This window comes from Hypanus sabinus, chromosome 22, assembly GCF_030144855.1.
Source record: "Hypanus sabinus isolate sHypSab1 chromosome 22, sHypSab1.hap1, whole genome shotgun sequence".
Taxonomy (NCBI): domain Eukaryota; kingdom Metazoa; phylum Chordata; class Chondrichthyes; order Myliobatiformes; family Dasyatidae; genus Hypanus; species Hypanus sabinus.
This window is the reverse complement of record NC_082727.1, coordinates 24,380,201-24,398,079: the sequence shown is the minus strand read 5'-3', so window position 1 is coordinate 24,398,079 and position 17,879 is coordinate 24,380,201. Positions and strand designations below refer to the sequence as shown.

Sequence of the window (17,879 nt, the reverse complement as noted above, 5' to 3'; positions counted from 1 at the left end):
CAACTTATCCCAATACACACCTGCCAGATCCTTTCTGATACAATCAAAATTAGCCCATATCTAATTTAGAATCTCATTGCAAGGGCCTATCCTATCCTTCACCATAATTATCTTGAAACTAAAGGAATTACATGCAGTGGCCTCTTTATTAGGTATACCTGTACATCTGCTCGTTAATACAAATATCTAATCAGCCAATCACATTGCAGCTACTCAATGCATAAAAGCAAGCAGACATGGTCAAGAGGTTCAGTTGTTGTTCAGACCAAACATCAGAATGAGGAAGAAATGTATTCAAAGTGACTTTGACCATGGAATGATTGTTGGTGCCAGATGGAGTGTTTGAGTATCTCAGAAACTGCCAATTATCTGGGAGTTTCACAGGCAATGGTCTCTAGACCAGTGTTTTCCATCCTGGGGTCCACAGACCCCTTGATTAATAGTATTGGTCCATGGCATAAAAAAGATTAGAAACCTAGAATCTAGAGCAGGGGTTCCCAACGTTTATTTATGCCATGGACCTTTACCATTAATCGAGGAGTGCCAGGTTGGGAATCCCTGGTATAGAGTTTACAGTGAATGGTGCAAAAAAGAAAAGATATCCAGTGTGTGACAGTTCTGTGGGTGAAAACACTTTGTTAAGGTGAGAGGTCAGAAGAGAATGGCTCACTGGCTCTAGCCGATATTCTGAACAGTAACTCAAATAGCCACACGTTACAACTGTGGTGTGCAGGAGCATCTCTAAATAGACAACATGTCAAACCTTGACATGGATGGGCTACAGCAGCAGAAGACCAGAAACATACACTCAGTGGCCACTTTATTAGGTATAGGAGGCACCTAATAAAGTGGCCACTGAGTGTATGATTGCTGGATCCAAAGTGTTCCCCTACACATATATCTGTCATGAGCCCTGTCTCATTCCCTCATAGGAGATTCAGTATTGCACTTTCTTTAGATAAGACCTCTATATATTGATCAAGCAAACTTTTCCTGAACATATCTTCATAATGAACTTGAATCCAAGTAAGTCCTACCAATAACATTGTGAGTCTTCCTTCATTATGCTGCAGTTCAATATCATAGTTCACAGTAATCTTTTAAAGTCACGAAAAGCAGCACAGTAAGTACTTGCCAGGGATGTTCTCATCGTTTTATATGAATTAAAGAGGCAGAATGTTCAAACTATAGAGATACCACTACAACAATAGTATAATGGATTCTCAGTACTTCACCAGAGGTCTATATCTAACAAGTTTTATCATGCAAATAGATTTCTTTGCAAGGAAATGCTGGTTTCTAATGGGTCCTGCTGTAGATTTACCCAAGATGTATTTGCTCTTGGCAATGGTGTCTAAGGATTTCATCAAACAGAGCTAACAGAACTTTTAGGGACTTTTACTGTACATGTCATTGCTTTTATTTTGAAGACACTGCATGCATCCCAACATCAGTGTAAAGGATTCAGTGAACCAGCATTGGAGCTGTGGAGGTCCAGTTTGAAACCTTTTGGTCTACCAGCTTTCAGGATGTCTTTATGTTTCTATTTTCATCTAACTGAACATCAGAATATGGAGTAATTGACTTTCACTTCTGAGAGCAGCTCAAAACTCTTTGTTGAGGCTGTTGAAGGAAATGGTGAGTATTGCAGTAACTCAATCAATATTTTTTATGCCTGTAAGAAAAAATCACATTATGATTTTTTTTTCATTGTGAAAATGGTAGTTTACTGTTCTTTTGCATAGTTTTAATATAGATTTTATACACAGAGCTTAGACTGTAGACAAATTAACCAAAGAATATTTATTGTTAACTTGCAAAGGATAAAATTTGTTTAATGTGTAAGACAGCTACACTTAGAATTACTAGCAAATGTTGATCATTAGGAAAATTAGCAGGCTTTTTCTGAATCTGTATAGTATCAGCTAGGGAAGGATATGTATTTAATAATTGAACTAACATATCTGCTTCCTACCATACCAGACAAGTGAATTAATTCATCTCAGCATGAACATTATTAGAGCAATTTGCAATACTTGTTTCTATTTTAAGCTTGTCCTAGAAGGACAACATTTATAGTCAAATATAAAGAAATATTCAGAAACTGTGTGAACTATTTCATATAGTGCAAAGAAGTATTTTCTACAGTGCAGGACTTTATGGCATTATGAATACATTTTTGCAGTGAAAGACATATTGAAATAATGTGAGGTTCTCAGTAAAGTTCTTTAAGGCTTGAACATACACTGTACTTAATAAAAGGAGCATACATACCTTGAATTACTATAGTTATTAATATAAAATCAATGAGTACTGTAAATAAGGGACATACTTCATAACAATTATACTCAAAATAAGAAGGTACAGACTTATTTCAGTGTGCATTGAACAAAACAATAAATATACAATAAACAAATGAAATAGAAGTGGCATATGTAGACATTGTAAGCTAAACAATTAGGAAAGAGAAAATTGTACTGGGATACTAAATCAATTTTGAGAGAATTTGGAGGACTTCTTTGTTTGAAATCGGTCTGAAATATTTAGCTCCGATGGCTTAACATGTAACACATGGGCAATATGTTTCTGTGACATTGTCCGTATTATCAGCAAATGGGAGAAACTTCAGCAGGCAGCACTGAAGTTTAACACAAAAGAAAATAAGCATTATAATACTGGTACAGATCAACAGGAATGATCCAAACACTAAAGGGCTAACCATGGAGAGATATTAGAGAAATTCTTCATAACAATTTAGGAAACATGTCCATAAACTTTCAGAATATTCAATCATAGGCAACACCGGAGAATGTGAGTAAAACCACTCAGCAGAGAGGAGTAAACTAAAGTCACCTGAAGGAATGTGAATGAAGAATGTGATGGCCAATGAAGATTAGAGTCAAAAGGGATCAGGAGTTTGGGAGAACTGGTGTGCCAGATGGATAAGGTTCAATAGCTCTGAGTCAGAAAGTTACTGTCTATGATCAAATACCACAACACATACTGTATGTATGTATCACAAAAGCATACTGTATGTATCTTGAATAATTCCATTATGTACAGTTACAGTTAAAAATACTATGTTTACAATTAAATATTAAACCAAGGCTCCTTTTGCATTGCTAAGTTGATGTTAAAGATTCCATGGCAATATCTCAGAGTGGAGTAATTGCCCTGATGCCCCAACAATACACATGTATGAAGAACAGGTGAATGGTAACTAGCGTGAGTCTAGGACTGATCAGGGATAAAAGAGGAAATGTGCCTGGAGTTGGAGGAGGTAAGGAAGGTCCTTAATCTTTGCCTCAGTGAGAGGGGCCTTCACGAATGAGAGGACAGCATAAAATAGGTGGATATGCTGGAAGATGTTGATGTTAAGAAAGAGGATATGCTGGAACTTTTGAAAAATATTAGGATAGAAAGTCACCAGGACCAGATAGGATATAACCATATTACTAAGAGAAGCAATGGAAGAGATTTCTATGCCTTTGGCAAAGACCTTTGCATCCTCACTGGCCACAGGAGTAGTACCAGAAGATTTGAGGGTGGCAAATATCATTACTTTGTTCAAGAAAATTTACTAGAGAACAAGGTAATAGCTTTTGCCACCTCCAATCTTCTGTATCATAGACCAGTAAGTATTGTATCAGTGGTGAGCAAACTGGTGGAAGAGATTCTTAGAGACAGGATATACAAGCATTTGGAGAAGCATAAGCTGAATAAAGACAGTCAGCACAGCTATGTGAGGGATGGTTCGTACCTCTCAAGTCAGATTGAAATATTTGAGGAAGTAACAGAACAAATTGATGAAGTTAGAGTAGAGGATATAGTGTATACGGATTTTAGATAGGTATTTGACGAGGTTTTTCATTCAGAAGGTTAGGAGACATGGAATCCAAGGAAACTTGACTGTGTGGATTCACAGAGGCTGATAGTGTTAGTAGATGAAGCATATTCTACCTGGTGGTCCATGACCAGAGGTGTTCTATCCTGGGACCTCTGCTCTTTGTGATTTTTATAAGTGAATTGGATGGAGAAGTGGAAGGGTGGCTTATTAAGTTTGCAGATGACACAAAGATTGGTGGAGTTGTGGATAGTGTAGAAGGTTGTTGTAGGTTACAATGGGACACTGATAGGATGCAAAGCTGGGCTAAGAAGTGGCAGAATGGAATTCAATCTTGAAAAGTGTGAAGTTGATACCCTTTGGAAGGTCAGACTTGAAGTCAGAATTTAGGGTTAATGGCAAGATTCTTGGTAGTGTGGATGAATAGAGGGATAATAGGGTCCACATCCATAGATCCCTCAAATTTAAGAAGGCATATGATGTGTTAGCCTTCATTAGTCAGGGAATTGAGTTCAAGAGCCAAAAGATAATGTAGCACTATAAAACTCTGGATAGGCCACACTTTGTGTATTGTGTTCGGTTCTGGTTGTATCTTTATAGGAAAGATTTAGAAGCTTTTGAGAGGGTGCAAAACAGATTTACCAGGATGCTGCTTGGATTAGAGAGCACATCTTATGATGATAGATAGAGCGAGCTAGGGATGTTCTCTTTGAAGCGAAGAAGGATGAGAGGTGATGATAAAGGTGTACAAGACAATAAGGTGTACATAGATAGAACGGACATCCAGAGACATTTTTCCAGAGCAGAAATGGTTAATGCTTGGATGCATAATTTTAAAGTGATTGGAGCAATTATAAGGGGGAGGTTTTTACATGGAGAGTGGTGGGTCCGTTGAATGCACTATCAGTGCATTCAAGGCAGATACAAGGGACATTTAAGCACATGAAGGAAAGAAAAATGAAGGGCTATGTAAGGGGCAGAAGGTTTAGATTGATCTTAATGTAGGTTAAAAGGTCAACACAGCATCATGGGCTGAAGACTGTGCTGTAGTGTTCTATGCTCAATGATCTGTGTTATAATTAATTAAAAACTCTATTGAGAAGTATATTAAAGTATCATTTTAGATGATATACAGGTTAAATATTTTGATACCAAAATTAAACTTCTGGAGGAAATAAGTCCTCCATCAGTATTTGTTCAGCCCAAAACATTGACAATCCCTTTTCCTACACAGATGTTACACCATCCACTAAGATTCCTTGGCAGTTTGGTTTTGCTCCAGATTCTAGCATCTAAAGTCCTGTGTCCCTCTTGAATATTTTGGTATTATGAACAAGAACAGTTATCAAATGGAATTGATGTTTTCCAAGATTAAATCTAGATCTTAAAGAGTTGGTATGTTTATCAAGACTGCTCAGTCAAGCCAGTAAAGACAAGATTACAGAGTTGGAAGTGGCCATTGAGTCCTTTCCAAAGAGTGTACCTGATAAATTCCCTTCACCAGCTAATAACTTACTAGTGCTCATACACAAAATAGATTGACTGAGATCATGCAGTTGTTATCAGTGTCGCTTGATCAATACCATTTATAGAAGAGGAATTCTGACAACATCAGTGTGATCCAAGGTATCATCTTTCTCTTCAGACAGCATTCTGCTCCAGACTAGCATCCCTCCAGTTGTGCATTGTGTTTAATCCCAGGTTATAGAAGTCAGACTTCAGAATGGATTGTCCTGAGACTTAATTGAGGCATAAAGACTTTGAATGACCTGTGCTTAAACTGAACTGTCAGCTTGGGAGAGTCAATTCTGATGGGTTTAGAAGAGTGCACCACTTTAGCACTTTTGAAATGATGGTAGTGGATTGTATATCTCTGTGTCTATTGGTGTGTTTATATGATCTGTGCATTGAGGTGTATTAGTTGTTCAGAAAGGCCAAAATGCTACCCTTAGGTATAGGATAAATCACTTCTGGGAGTGATTTCATTCGGGACTTCTTGTAGCCTGCTCTTCACTTTCTCTCTGTAAGAACTTATGGCGTCTATGTATTAAGGTGTATTTCTATGTAGTGAAGAGCATACTTATTCCGTTGCCTTGTTTGTTTTTGCAACTACTATTGAATGTCCTGACGTGGTGGAGAGCTGTCAGTTTGACAGAATTAGAGCATGAATATCAGCAGGTGCACGTTACTGAGTCATTGTGATACATATATAACATATTGCAGGCACAAAATGCACGTTGTTAGTCTCATAGCAATTGTAGTCATCTACTATGTCTAACTTGCCCTGGGATGAAAGTTTGTGGACTTAAAGTTAAAAGAAAATTTATCAAAGTACGTACATGTCACCATATGCTACCCTGAGATTCATGAACTTAACAGGGCGATGCAGGTTTATTTGGGAGCAATCAAATTTCTGGGCTTAAGCATCACATTCTGTCACTAGGATTTATTTTGCTAAGGCTGTAACATTTGCCACTTTGATTATTGTTCTCTACGTTATACTTCTTTCCCGCTTGTTCTTTAATTATTTTAGTATTAAAGTTCATGCAGTTTCACGGGCAATAACATTAGGAAAGTAGTTGTATAAAATGGTAAACTCTAAGAATAAGCCAAGAAATTATAAACTAACCAGCCTGATGTCAGTAATGGGTAAGTTATTGGAAAGTATTCTAAGGGACAGGACATATAAGTATTTGGATAGACAGGGTCTGATTAGGGATAGTCAACATGGCTTATGTGTGCAGACTGTATCTAACCAAACTTAAAGAATTTTTCAAGGAGGTTACCAGGAAGGTTGATGAAGAAAAGGCAGTGGACATGGTCCTCATGGACTTTAGCAAGACCCTTGACAAAATCCTACATTGGGAGACTGGTCCAAAAGTCAGTTGACGTTCAGAATGAAGTATTAAAATGGATTCAAGATTGGCTTAGCCAGAGATGCCAGAAAGTTGTAGTAGCTAGTTGCCTCTCTGAATGGTGGCCTATAACTAATGGTGAGCTACAGGGATTGGAGTTGGTCCTTTGTTGTTTGTCATCTATATTAATGAATTGGATGTTAATATGGTAAGTCGGATCAGCAAAATTTGCAGATGTCACAATGTTTAGAGCATAGTGAACAGCAAGGAGGGCTATCAAAGCTTGCAGTGGGATTTGGACCAGCTGGAAAAAGTGGGCTGACAAATGGCAGATAGAACTTAATGTAGACAAGTATGAGCTGTTGCACTTTGTGAAGACAAACCAGGATAGACTTAACCAATAAGCAGCAGAGCACTGAGGAGTGCAGTAGAATAAAGGGATCATTCTTTGAAAGTGACATCACTGGTAGTTAGTGTCGAAAAGACAGCTTTTGGCACATTGGCAATCATAAATCAGAGTAATGAGTACAGGAGTTTAGATTTTATGTTGGTTGTTAAGACGTTAATGAGGCCAAATTTGGAGTATTGTGTGCAGTTCTAGTCACCTTCCTACAGGAAAGATATCAATAAGATTGAAAGAGTATAGTGAAAATTTACAAGCGACTTGAAGAACTGAGTTATAGGGAAAGGTTGAATAGGTTAGGACTCTAGGAGGTAGGAGAATGAGGGAAAATTTGATAGAGGTATGAATTCCTGCATATAAGGAACCAATATACAGTTTTATAGTACTGCAGTAGTATAGGTAGTGTTCTAGTTTGTTCTGTATTATATTTAAATACATAATTTTTTTATTCAGTTTGTATTTTTTATACTTTTTTAACTACTTTCATGAAACTTTGGCTAATTGGGACAGCCACCAAAATGTACTGGTTCCAATGTGTCCCAATTGACCGGAATCCACTGTATTTGCATTTCTGCTACTGAACTCAGTCAAGTAGCATAATTAGAGGCAGCAACACTTCACTGATTCCATAAAACAGATGTTGCTATTTACCTTTGGATGACGGTTGGCTCTTGGCATTCACTCTTCACTGAATTACTTATTATGAGCAGTGAGTCTGGAAAGCCAAAAGGATAGATGTAATAAGCATAAGATTTTTAACTACATACTTGGGCTTGGTTTAGGGATATTCAAGTTATGAATGTTGTCATGAATGAAATTTTAGAGAACTATTTCCCAATTTGCTTAAAAATGCCAGACAAATAAAAGACACATTTGAAAAAAGTGCTAGCCAAATACATTATAGGGATTAATGTTATTTTGGTTCGGTAATTCTTTTTGGATCACTTAAATAACCTGGTTCTAAGGAAAGCACAATGTTACTTGCTAATTTTTTAAAAAGTTGATGATAGCTCTAGGAGCTATCAATCCTTGCTCACATTTACTTGATCAATCTGTACAAGTCACTTCTCAAGCACATTTACAAGACATATCTGGTGTAAGTTTTTCCTTACATTATTTTACGAGTCCTTTCTGAACAGCACACTCCTTGTTCTTTCTAATCCTCTTACTAATCATTTCTCTCTCTAATCTAGTCTCTCAGTATTAATCATTACTCTCATTAATCAAAACCTTCTAGCACTAATCATTCCTTACACATATTTACTAGAGGTCCCAGTGTTAGTTTACCCTGCATTTTAAAAATGAGAAGCTAATGTCAGATGTATCAGTATTACAGTGGAGTAAAGGAAATTACAGAAGCATGAGAGAGGAGCTGGCTGACAGCGACTGGAATAGAACACTGAAGGGATGACAGCAGAGCAGCAATGGCTGCAATTTCTGGGAACAATTTGGAAGGCACAGGATAGATACATGCCAAAGAGGATGAAGTATTCTAAAGGCAGGATGACACTACCGTGGCTAACAAGAGAAGTCAAAGGAACACAAAAGCCAAAGAGAGGGCATATAAAAGAACAATTATCTAAGAAAAGGTGTGCTGACGTTGGGGAGAGTTGAATGGAGGTTCACGAAAATGATTCCAAGATTGAAAGGGTTGTCATATGAGGAGCATTTGATGGTTCTGGGCCTCTACTCACTGGAATTCAGAATGAGCGGTGACCATATTGAAATCTATCAAATGTTGAAAGGTCTCGAGAGAGGGTAGGTGAAGAGGATGTTTCCTATGGTGAGGAAGTCTAAGACCAGAGGACACAGCCTCAGAATAGAGGGGCGTACTTTTAGAACAGAGATGAGGAGGAATTTCTTTAACCAGAGAGTTGTGAATCTGTGGAATTCATTGCCACAGGCAGCTATGAAGGCCAAGTAATTGGGTATATTTAAGGCAGAGGTTGATAGATTCTTGATTAGTCAGAGCATGAAGGGAAAGGCAGGAGTTTGGGGATCAGAGGGAAAATGGATCATCTATGATTAAATGGAAGACTTGATGGGCCAAATGGCCTAATTCTGATTCTATATCTTATCATTTTATGGCCGTACAGTTACATTTCACAGACCCAAATAGTATAAGATTTTTAAGGGCGATACAGAACATTGATGGAATGAGGCAGTAACTGCTCTATTTTATGACCATTACTGACTTTTAAATCAACATTATCATTTTTATCTCACTCTAGTCCTAAATTGGTTTAAGTGTAAATTAATGAAGTGAGTTGATTTTATTTGTGTCAACAATCAGCACAACCTAAAGATGTGCTGCAAGTAGCCCACAAGTGTTGCCACACATTCCTGCACTAACATATTATGTCCACAATGTTCAGTCAGTAATATCCTTATGTTATTGGTAGACCAGACATGAAATAAAATGTTTCAGATACATCTAGCACATATGTTTTTTCAATTGCTTAAAGCTTTGCTTTAATATACGTTTACATCAACTGCAGCTATGTGTACTTGAAATTAACTTACTGACATGTTTTTTTTATTCCATATGTAGTGATCCCATCCAGTTGCAACAATTGCACAACCAGGTTCTCCTTGAACAACAGCAAGAAGTGAACGTACTGCAATCAACAACTCAATCATCATCCCTGCCTACCACCTTCCCACCTGCATCTCCATCCACCATGAATACTCACACTTACAATTCTCATCAGTCTGCACAGATGCCTTCTGCTAGCAGGTCAACAATACCAACCAACACTCTGCCCCACGCATTTAATTATACACGTCCAAAACAGTTCATTGCTGCTCAGAATGTCAGAAGTTATTCACCGTCAAATTCTCCTCTGCCTGCATTGAGCATGATATCGCAAAAAACAGAGAGGGTGGATAGTAAAGAAAATTATTTTGGATTCCCACTCACAGTAGCATCACAATATGATGTCTCACACAGTTATTCAACAACAAGTGCAGTTGGACAGACTGCTCCCACTATTCCACCACTTCTGAGTTTTCAGCCTCAGGTTGCTTCACCAACTGGTGGCTCCTGCCCTAGTCCGGTTCACAACCCAGTGGCTTTCCTCAGCTCTGTGCTACCGTCGTTGCCCTCTGCACCACCTACCAATGCAATGGGTCTTCCCAAGAGTGCTCCAATAATGTAAGTGTCAGTTACAAAATTTTCAAACATTACAGCGGTAGTTAGTTGTAAGGAGATTTGTGGATGGGAGATTGAAGCAGTTTCCTTTAAAGAATCTGGATGGTGCATTGGATTAGATAACAAAGAGTAGACCTCTTACTCCAAAGTCTCAATTTCAATGAATCTGGGCTAGATGTGTTTGTGATCATGGATGAATAAGAATGTGCCTTATGTACGTCTCACCCCTTGCCTAACTCACGGCTGTTACCACTTCTCAAAGGATATGACCAGTGCCCAAAATATGCATACCTAGATCTGTCTGCTAGCTATTAGTGCACAGTATTCATTATTCACAGGTTGATGAGAAGGTAAGTTTGGGAGTTTATCCTCCGAGCACGGCTGTGCATTAGTCTTTCAATAAGAATGAAAATTGTTTCAAAAATATATTTTTCAGCTAGTTGAATGTTGTTCTTTATTTTTGCCATGAAAGCTTGCTATGACAAGATTCCACTCTTGATTTGGAATAATTCCTGAATTCTGAATGTAGGTCTGGCCTGTGACTACCAACTTTAGCAGTTTAAAGAAATGATTTGAAGCATTTTCACCTGAGTGATACTATCACTAAACACACTGCAGGGACCACAAGTGTTAAAACTGAATGAGCAGAGGATTTGCCATTCTTCAGAAATTATCTGCGTTCTGAATGAAGGGATTTGTTTTGTTTTGTTATTCAGGGTTATATCAGCACCGGAGTAAAAGTTATCCAGGACCTTACTTGGTCTCCTTTGTAGATGTGTAAATTTTTTAAAAATGAAGTCTAGTACTCAAACATAATGGGATTGCTTATGTTGTCTGTGGGTGTTGAGTCATTTTTAAATCTTGGTATTTCAGAAGTTTTGGGCTTATAAATGAAGAGTGGCAGATATTCACGGTATGAAACACACACAAAATGCTAGAGGAACTCAGCAAGATAGGCAGCATCTATGGAGGGGAATAAATAGTTAACATTTTGGACTTTGATCTTTCATCAAGTCTAGAAATGAAAGAGACAAAAGCCAGACTAAGAAGGTATGGGGATTGGGGAGGAGTACAAGCTGGTAGGGAGATGGGTGAGACCAGGTGAGGGGAAGATATGTGGACTGGGGGAATGAAGTAAGAAGCCGGGAGGTGTCAGCTGGAAGGGGTAAAGGACTGAAGAAGAAGAACTCTAATGGGAAAGGACAGTGGACCATGAAATAAAAGGAAGGCAACCCAGCAATGGTGATGGGCTGGTGAGGAGGAAAGAATGGTAACCAGAATGGGTAATTCTGGAACATCTCTTGTTTATAATCATGATGGATCTTGTTTTTGCCATGAAGGTGGTAAGCAGCCCCACCATTCTGTTTCTAAACATTTGAGATCCAGGAAACAAAGAGGTTAAAGTAGGGCATTTGAGATTTCGGAGGGAGCTGCTCTTCCTGTTTCCAGATCTGTCTGTCAAATACCAGGATTTCAAAACTACTAAACACCCCAAAAGCATGACAGACATGTATCACAAATACCTTTTTTATTGTTAAATTTTGATAAGGAGAAAATATAACCTTCAGTAACATGTTTCACCTAGGTTTATTTTAATGCTGATTTAATTTTGAGTAACAGCTGAAACAAATCCCTTATTTATGGCAAATGGCAAATGCTCTGCTCATTTATTTCAGGCAGTGATGAGGAGTGGAATGATTTTGTAACTTTATATACTGGTATTAGCTTCCAGTGTTCCCAGGTCAGATGCTGGTTGAAGTCATGTGCCTCTGACAAAATATGCCCTCCTTGGACATATTTGAGTTTTTGGCAAACAGTACTAGCGACATTGCGTTAATATTTCTGAGTTAAGGTTAGGAAGTCAGCTAATGCGCATTGGAAATCACATGGTTATTTAAACTCATTGAACAGAAATTCTCACACTTAATTAAGACAGATTGTCAGAGAGCTTGTTTTGAAAAGGGCTCTGAAGGCTGTGTGTCATCCTGAACGGTATCAAGTTGATAATTTATTTTGGAATATAATGGGCCAGGTCTCCAAGGAACTTGGATCTGACCATCTTTAAACTTACAGGCATATGCTTATATCTACAGCATACAGACTGAAGTCTAACCTTCTGCTGCATTTAAGAGCCAGCCTTGGCACACTCGTACTGCACTTGGGTAGTATAGATTTCCTCAGATTTCCCAGTTGAGATAACTAGTTTAGCAAATATACTTACTTAACATAACACAAATGTAGCTACCCCATTGAAGTGAAGGAACTGCTACCAGAAGAACAGAAGTAGACCTACAATTTGATTTAATTAAGCTAGCTTAAATGTAATTGATTGTTGTCAGTTTTTGACAGTTTTGGAGCGCTATGGTTTAACTTTTAAAATACACATTCATTTTTTTTAGGTTTTTTTTTCTATAAACATTTCCTGAGCATTGTTATAAATGCAAATGATGATCATAAACATTTAATTTAAATAATATCTTTGATGCCTAGTGTACCTGAGAGTAGACCTTCAGAGGTCATTAAAGTCATGTGGAAATGCAGCCAGCCACATAAGGTCAGAAAGGGCCTTTGCTATGCTGAGCCTTACTGATTAGTTAGCAACAACCTCTTACAGGTAAACTACCAGCAGGATCACACTGGAAGAACAGCGCAGCTGACTGGCAAATTTTCTAATCAGTAGCAGAAAATCAGCCCAATTATATCTAGATTATAATTTAAATGAGAAATATATTAATAGCACAGAAGTACATATGTCACAAAGCATCACTTTTAATTATACAGTTCTACACAAGGTGTCTTGAAGAAAGTGTTGAAATCACCACGATCGTCCACTAATGATGAAATACGAGAAAGCAAGGATGCTGTAATACGTGACTTAGATAGAAAGTCAAACTTCAGAGATGACGTTTACCATACTGGGCAGCAGGTGAGAACCTTTTGCAGTAAGAGAACTGAAAATGCACCTAAAGTTCAGCAATATTTTGTGAAATTTTCTTTCATATCAGCAGAATAATATTTAATTTCCCTGACAAAACCATTAAAAGTTACCTTTAGGGTATTTCTTCCCTGACTATATCATGAAACAGAATGTGAACTGACTTTCAGACTTTTGGTGAAGATTTATGTTCAAGACCTTTCACATAATCTGGTCCATTCTGTATCCTGTCAGTCTCATCAAATGAGTTCAGCAAATCTAATTAATTAACTTACCTCTGAAAGGTTCTATTTACTATAGCAACAGTAACAGTTGGCATGCCATGAAACAAGAGGAACATGTTAACTTTAATATTGTTTACCATGGTTGCAATTGTTAGTTCATATTAAGATAATGTTGTGTTTATAATCTTCTGGAAGTGATGTCTCTTTTACCCTGTTGAAGAATTCTAAAACCCGCTTTATTCATGCAGAAGTATCATTTAACCATCCACTTCTCCTCAATAGAGAGTAATTTATGAGGATTAAGTAGCCCACAGATTTCTTGGACAAAATTCTCCTTCACTTTTTTAATTTTCATGAGGTAAAAGATATGGCAGAGTTACAGGTACATGCTTTAAATTCACTTTCATCATTCACTTCCATTTGTATCAAGTTCATTAAAGATATTCAATGGTTACAATTAGCATTCACCAGATTATCAGCAAACTGTTGACTTAATTAAGTAAACATAAGCAATTACTCACTGCATTTCGGTCTAATCCACACCTTGTAAAATGAAACACATTGATACATCGTACTCATGTGTAGACAGCAAAACTCACACGCCTCTTGTTACACAAAGTTGCAAGATATTAACATATTAGCAATCCTACGAAGAATTTCTGCTAATGTTATGCACACTTGGAGTCTTCACGTGGCAGATCGTGTTTCATATTTTTATTTGAGTTGTCTATCTCTATGAAATTTTTAAAAATCTGTCTATATATGATTAGTCACTGTCTTATCCATTGCATTGCTCAGGATGATCATTATATGGTGTAACCAAATGACTGTTCTATAATTTCAAGCATTAAGTATGGTTATTGATCTGAAGCATTACAGTTAATGCCTTCTATAACTCATTGAGATGATATCCAACCCGCTCATCTCTCTTAATCTCTCTTATAAAAGCATCTGAGACATTTATCTGTCATCTTTTCCAATTCAACTACCGAAGTTCAAAGTAATTTTAATATCAAAATACATATATGTCATCATATACAACCCTGAAATTCATTGGGGACATCACAGTAAATACAAGAAACATAATGGAATCAATGAAAGGCTGCACCCAACAGGATGGACAAACATACATGCAAAAAACAACAAACTGTGTAAGTACAAAATTAAAGAGAAACAAATTAATTAAATAAAATTATTGATTTTAAAAATCGTGAATATGAGATGAAGAGTTCGTATGGGAATAGTTCAGAGATGGAACAAGTCAAGTTAGACCATAAGACTATAACACATAGAAGCAAAGTTAGGCCATTCAGCCCATCAGGACTGCTCCCCAATCCATCATCCAAAGTCTCTGGCTATCCACGTGACCTATGCCACTTATCATCTTGTACACCTCTATCAAGCCACCTCTCAATCTCCTATACAATCTCCTATACTCCAGAGAGAAATGTTCTAGCTTGCTCAACCTATCTTCATAAGACGTGCCCTCTAATCCAGGCAGGATCCCAGTAGATCTTATATACTTTTATTGTTTATTTACTTTTTTCCACATTCTATGAACACAACTTTTACTAAGACCATAAGATTCGGGAGCAGAATTGGGCATTCACCCCACTGAGTCTGCGCCCATTCCATCATGCCTGATTTATCATCCTCTCAACACCACTCTCCTGCCTTTTCCCTGTAACCTTTGACACCCTGACTAATCAAGAACCTGTCAACCTCTGCTTTAAATATACTCAATGACCTGGCTTCCACAAGCATCCATGGCAATAAATTACATAGTTTCGCCATCATCTAGCTAAAGAAATTCCTCCTCATCTCTTTTCTAAATGGACATTCCTCTATCCTGAGGCTTTACCGTAAGGTCATTGACTCACCTATTATAGGAAACATCCTCCACATCCACTCTGTCTAGGCCTTGTAATATTTGATAGATCCCCTCTCATTCTTCTAAACCTCAGCTAGTACAGGCCCAGAGTCATCAATGCTTTTCATATGTTAACCTTTTCATTCCTAGAATCATTCTCATGAACCTCCTCTGGACCTTCTGTAATGCCAAAATATCTTTTCTTACAAAAGGGGTCCAAAAATGCTGGCAGTACCCAAATTGCTGTCTGATTGATGCCTTATAAAGCCTTAGTATTACATCCTTACTCTTATATTCAGTCCTCTCAAAATGAATGCTAACATTGCATTTGCCTTCTTTACCACTGACACAATCTGCAAGTTAACTTTTGGGAATCATGCACAGGGACTCCAAAGACCCTTGCAACTCTGATTTTTGAATTTATTCCCCATTTAGAAAATACTCTACACCTTTATTCCTTCTATCAAAGTGCATGACCATACATTTCCCTACACTGTATCTCATCTGCCACTTCTTTACCCCTTCTCCCAATCTCTCTAAATCCTTCTGCAGACTCCCTGCTTCCTCAACACTACCTGCTCCTTCACCTATCTCTGTATCATCTGCAAACTGGCCACAAGGGCATCAATTCCATCATCCAAATCATTGACATATAACGTGAAAGAAATAGCCCTGATACCAACCCCTGCAGAATACTAGTCATCGACAGCCAACTAGCAAAGACTCCCTTATTCCCACTTTTTGCCTCCTACCAGTCGGCCAATCTTCTATCCAGGTTAGTATCCTTCCTGTAATAACATGGGTTCTTATCTTATTAAGCAGCCTCATGTGTGGCACCTTCTCAAAGGCCTTCTGAAAATCCAAGTAAGTAACATCCACTGACTCTTATTTATCTTGTCTTTTATTCCTCAAAGAATTCCAACAGATTTGTCAGGCAAGGAAACTATGCTGATTTTGGCCTATCTTATAATGTTCCTCCAAATAACCCCAAAACCTCATCTTTACTAATATACTCCAACACAGACCAACTGGCCTACAATTTCCTTTCTTTTACCTGTCTCCTTCTCAAAGAGTGGTAAGACATTTGCAATTCTCCAGTCCTCCGGAATCATTCCAGGATCTAGTGACTCGTGAAGGATTATTATTTATGCCTCCACTATCTCTTTCAGAATCCTGGAGTGTAGTTCATCTGGTCCAGGTGAGCTAACTACCTTCAGGCCTTTCAGCTTCCCAAGCATCTTCTCCTTAGTATTAGCAACTATATTCATTTCTACCCCCGACACTCGAATTTCTGGCATACCAGTACTGTTTTCCACAATGAAGATTTACAAAAATCACATCCTCTCCAATAAATACCATTTTCCAGTCGTCCAATGTCCACTCTCACCTTTTTTTCACTCTTTTATATGTCTGGAAAAACTGTTGGTATACCCTTTGATATTATTTGCTAGCTTTCCTTCAAATTTCATCTTTTCTTTCTTTTTTTCATTGTCTTCTGTTGGTTTTTAAAAACTTCCCAAACCTCTAATTTCCCACTAATTTTTGTTATACTGTATGTCCTCTCTTTTCCTTTTATGCTGACTTTCATTTCCCTTGTAAGCCACAGTTGCCTCATCCTCCCTTTAGAATACTACTTAATCTTTGGGATGTATCTATCCTGTGCCATTGCTGTTCTGCTGTTATTCTTGCTTGTGTCCCCTTTCAATCGATTTTGGTCAGCTCCTTTTTTCATGCTGTAATTCCTGTTATTCAACTGTAATACTGATACATCTGACTGTATGCCCAGGCATCATCCCTGATGAAGATGGCAGACTTTGTCATCAAAACATTGGTTATATTCAATACCTGTACCTGCCTAGAAGCTCAAGAAAAGTTTATTTGTTTATCTTCTTTATTTCAAACTGCAAGGTGAATTCATCCTGGCTACTGCTAGGAGACCTACGTATAACTCCCATGAAAATCTTTTTACCTTTGCAGTTTCTTAACTCTACCCACAAGGGTTCTACATCTTCCAATCCTATTTCACCACTTTCTAGGAATTTAATTTCATTTTTTACCACCTCTACTTGCCTATCCTTTTGATATGTGTATCCTAGGCCCCTAACCATGATCTTTCAGCCATGACTCAGTGATACCCACAGCATCATATCTGCCAATATCTAACTGTGCTACAAGATCATCTACTTTATTCTGTATACTGCGTACATTCAAATGTAACACCTATGGTCCTGTATTCATCATCCTTTTCGATTTCCCCTCCATATTACACTCATCCCACAGATTGCAACTTTTCCATATCACCTGCCTGCCTTTCTTCATGGTCTCACTGCACACTGCATCTACTTGTATACCAACTGCTCCATCCTCAGCCCTATCACTGCAGTTCCCATCCTCCTGCTAAATTAGTTAAAATCCTCCCCAACAGCTCTAGCAAATCTTCCCATAAGGATATTAGTCCTTCTCAGGTTCCCGTCTAACTTATCCTCTTTAAACAAGTCATTCCCAACCCAGAGATCCCAATGATCTAGAGAAATGAAACCCTGTCCCCTACACCAGATCCACAGCCACTCATAATAGGATGTACTATCATTCTTTTC

The 17,879-nt window shown here is 37.9% G+C and overlaps 1 protein-coding gene across 8 annotated transcripts in view; it reads left to right on the top strand.

Moving 5' to 3' along the window:
- The window catches only part of mypn (myopalladin), a 294,291-nt gene that overhangs the window by 230,403 nt on the left and 46,009 nt on the right, over nt 1-17,879 (top strand). For 7 of the 8 annotated variants that reach the window (XR_009507421.1, XM_059947325.1, XM_059947327.1 and 4 more), the window contains 2 exons: nt 9,654-10,256; nt 13,035-13,179. Coding sequence is in view for 7 of the 8 variants with exons in the window: in XM_059947325.1 (XP_059803308.1) it covers nt 9,654-10,256; nt 13,035-13,179 (748 nt within the window). In the remaining variant the exon portion in view is untranslated. Of the gene's footprint in view, nt 1-1,500; nt 1,639-9,653; nt 10,257-13,034; nt 13,180-17,879 lie in introns of those variants that run through there. The other variant, XM_059947331.1, reaches the window with a different exon arrangement.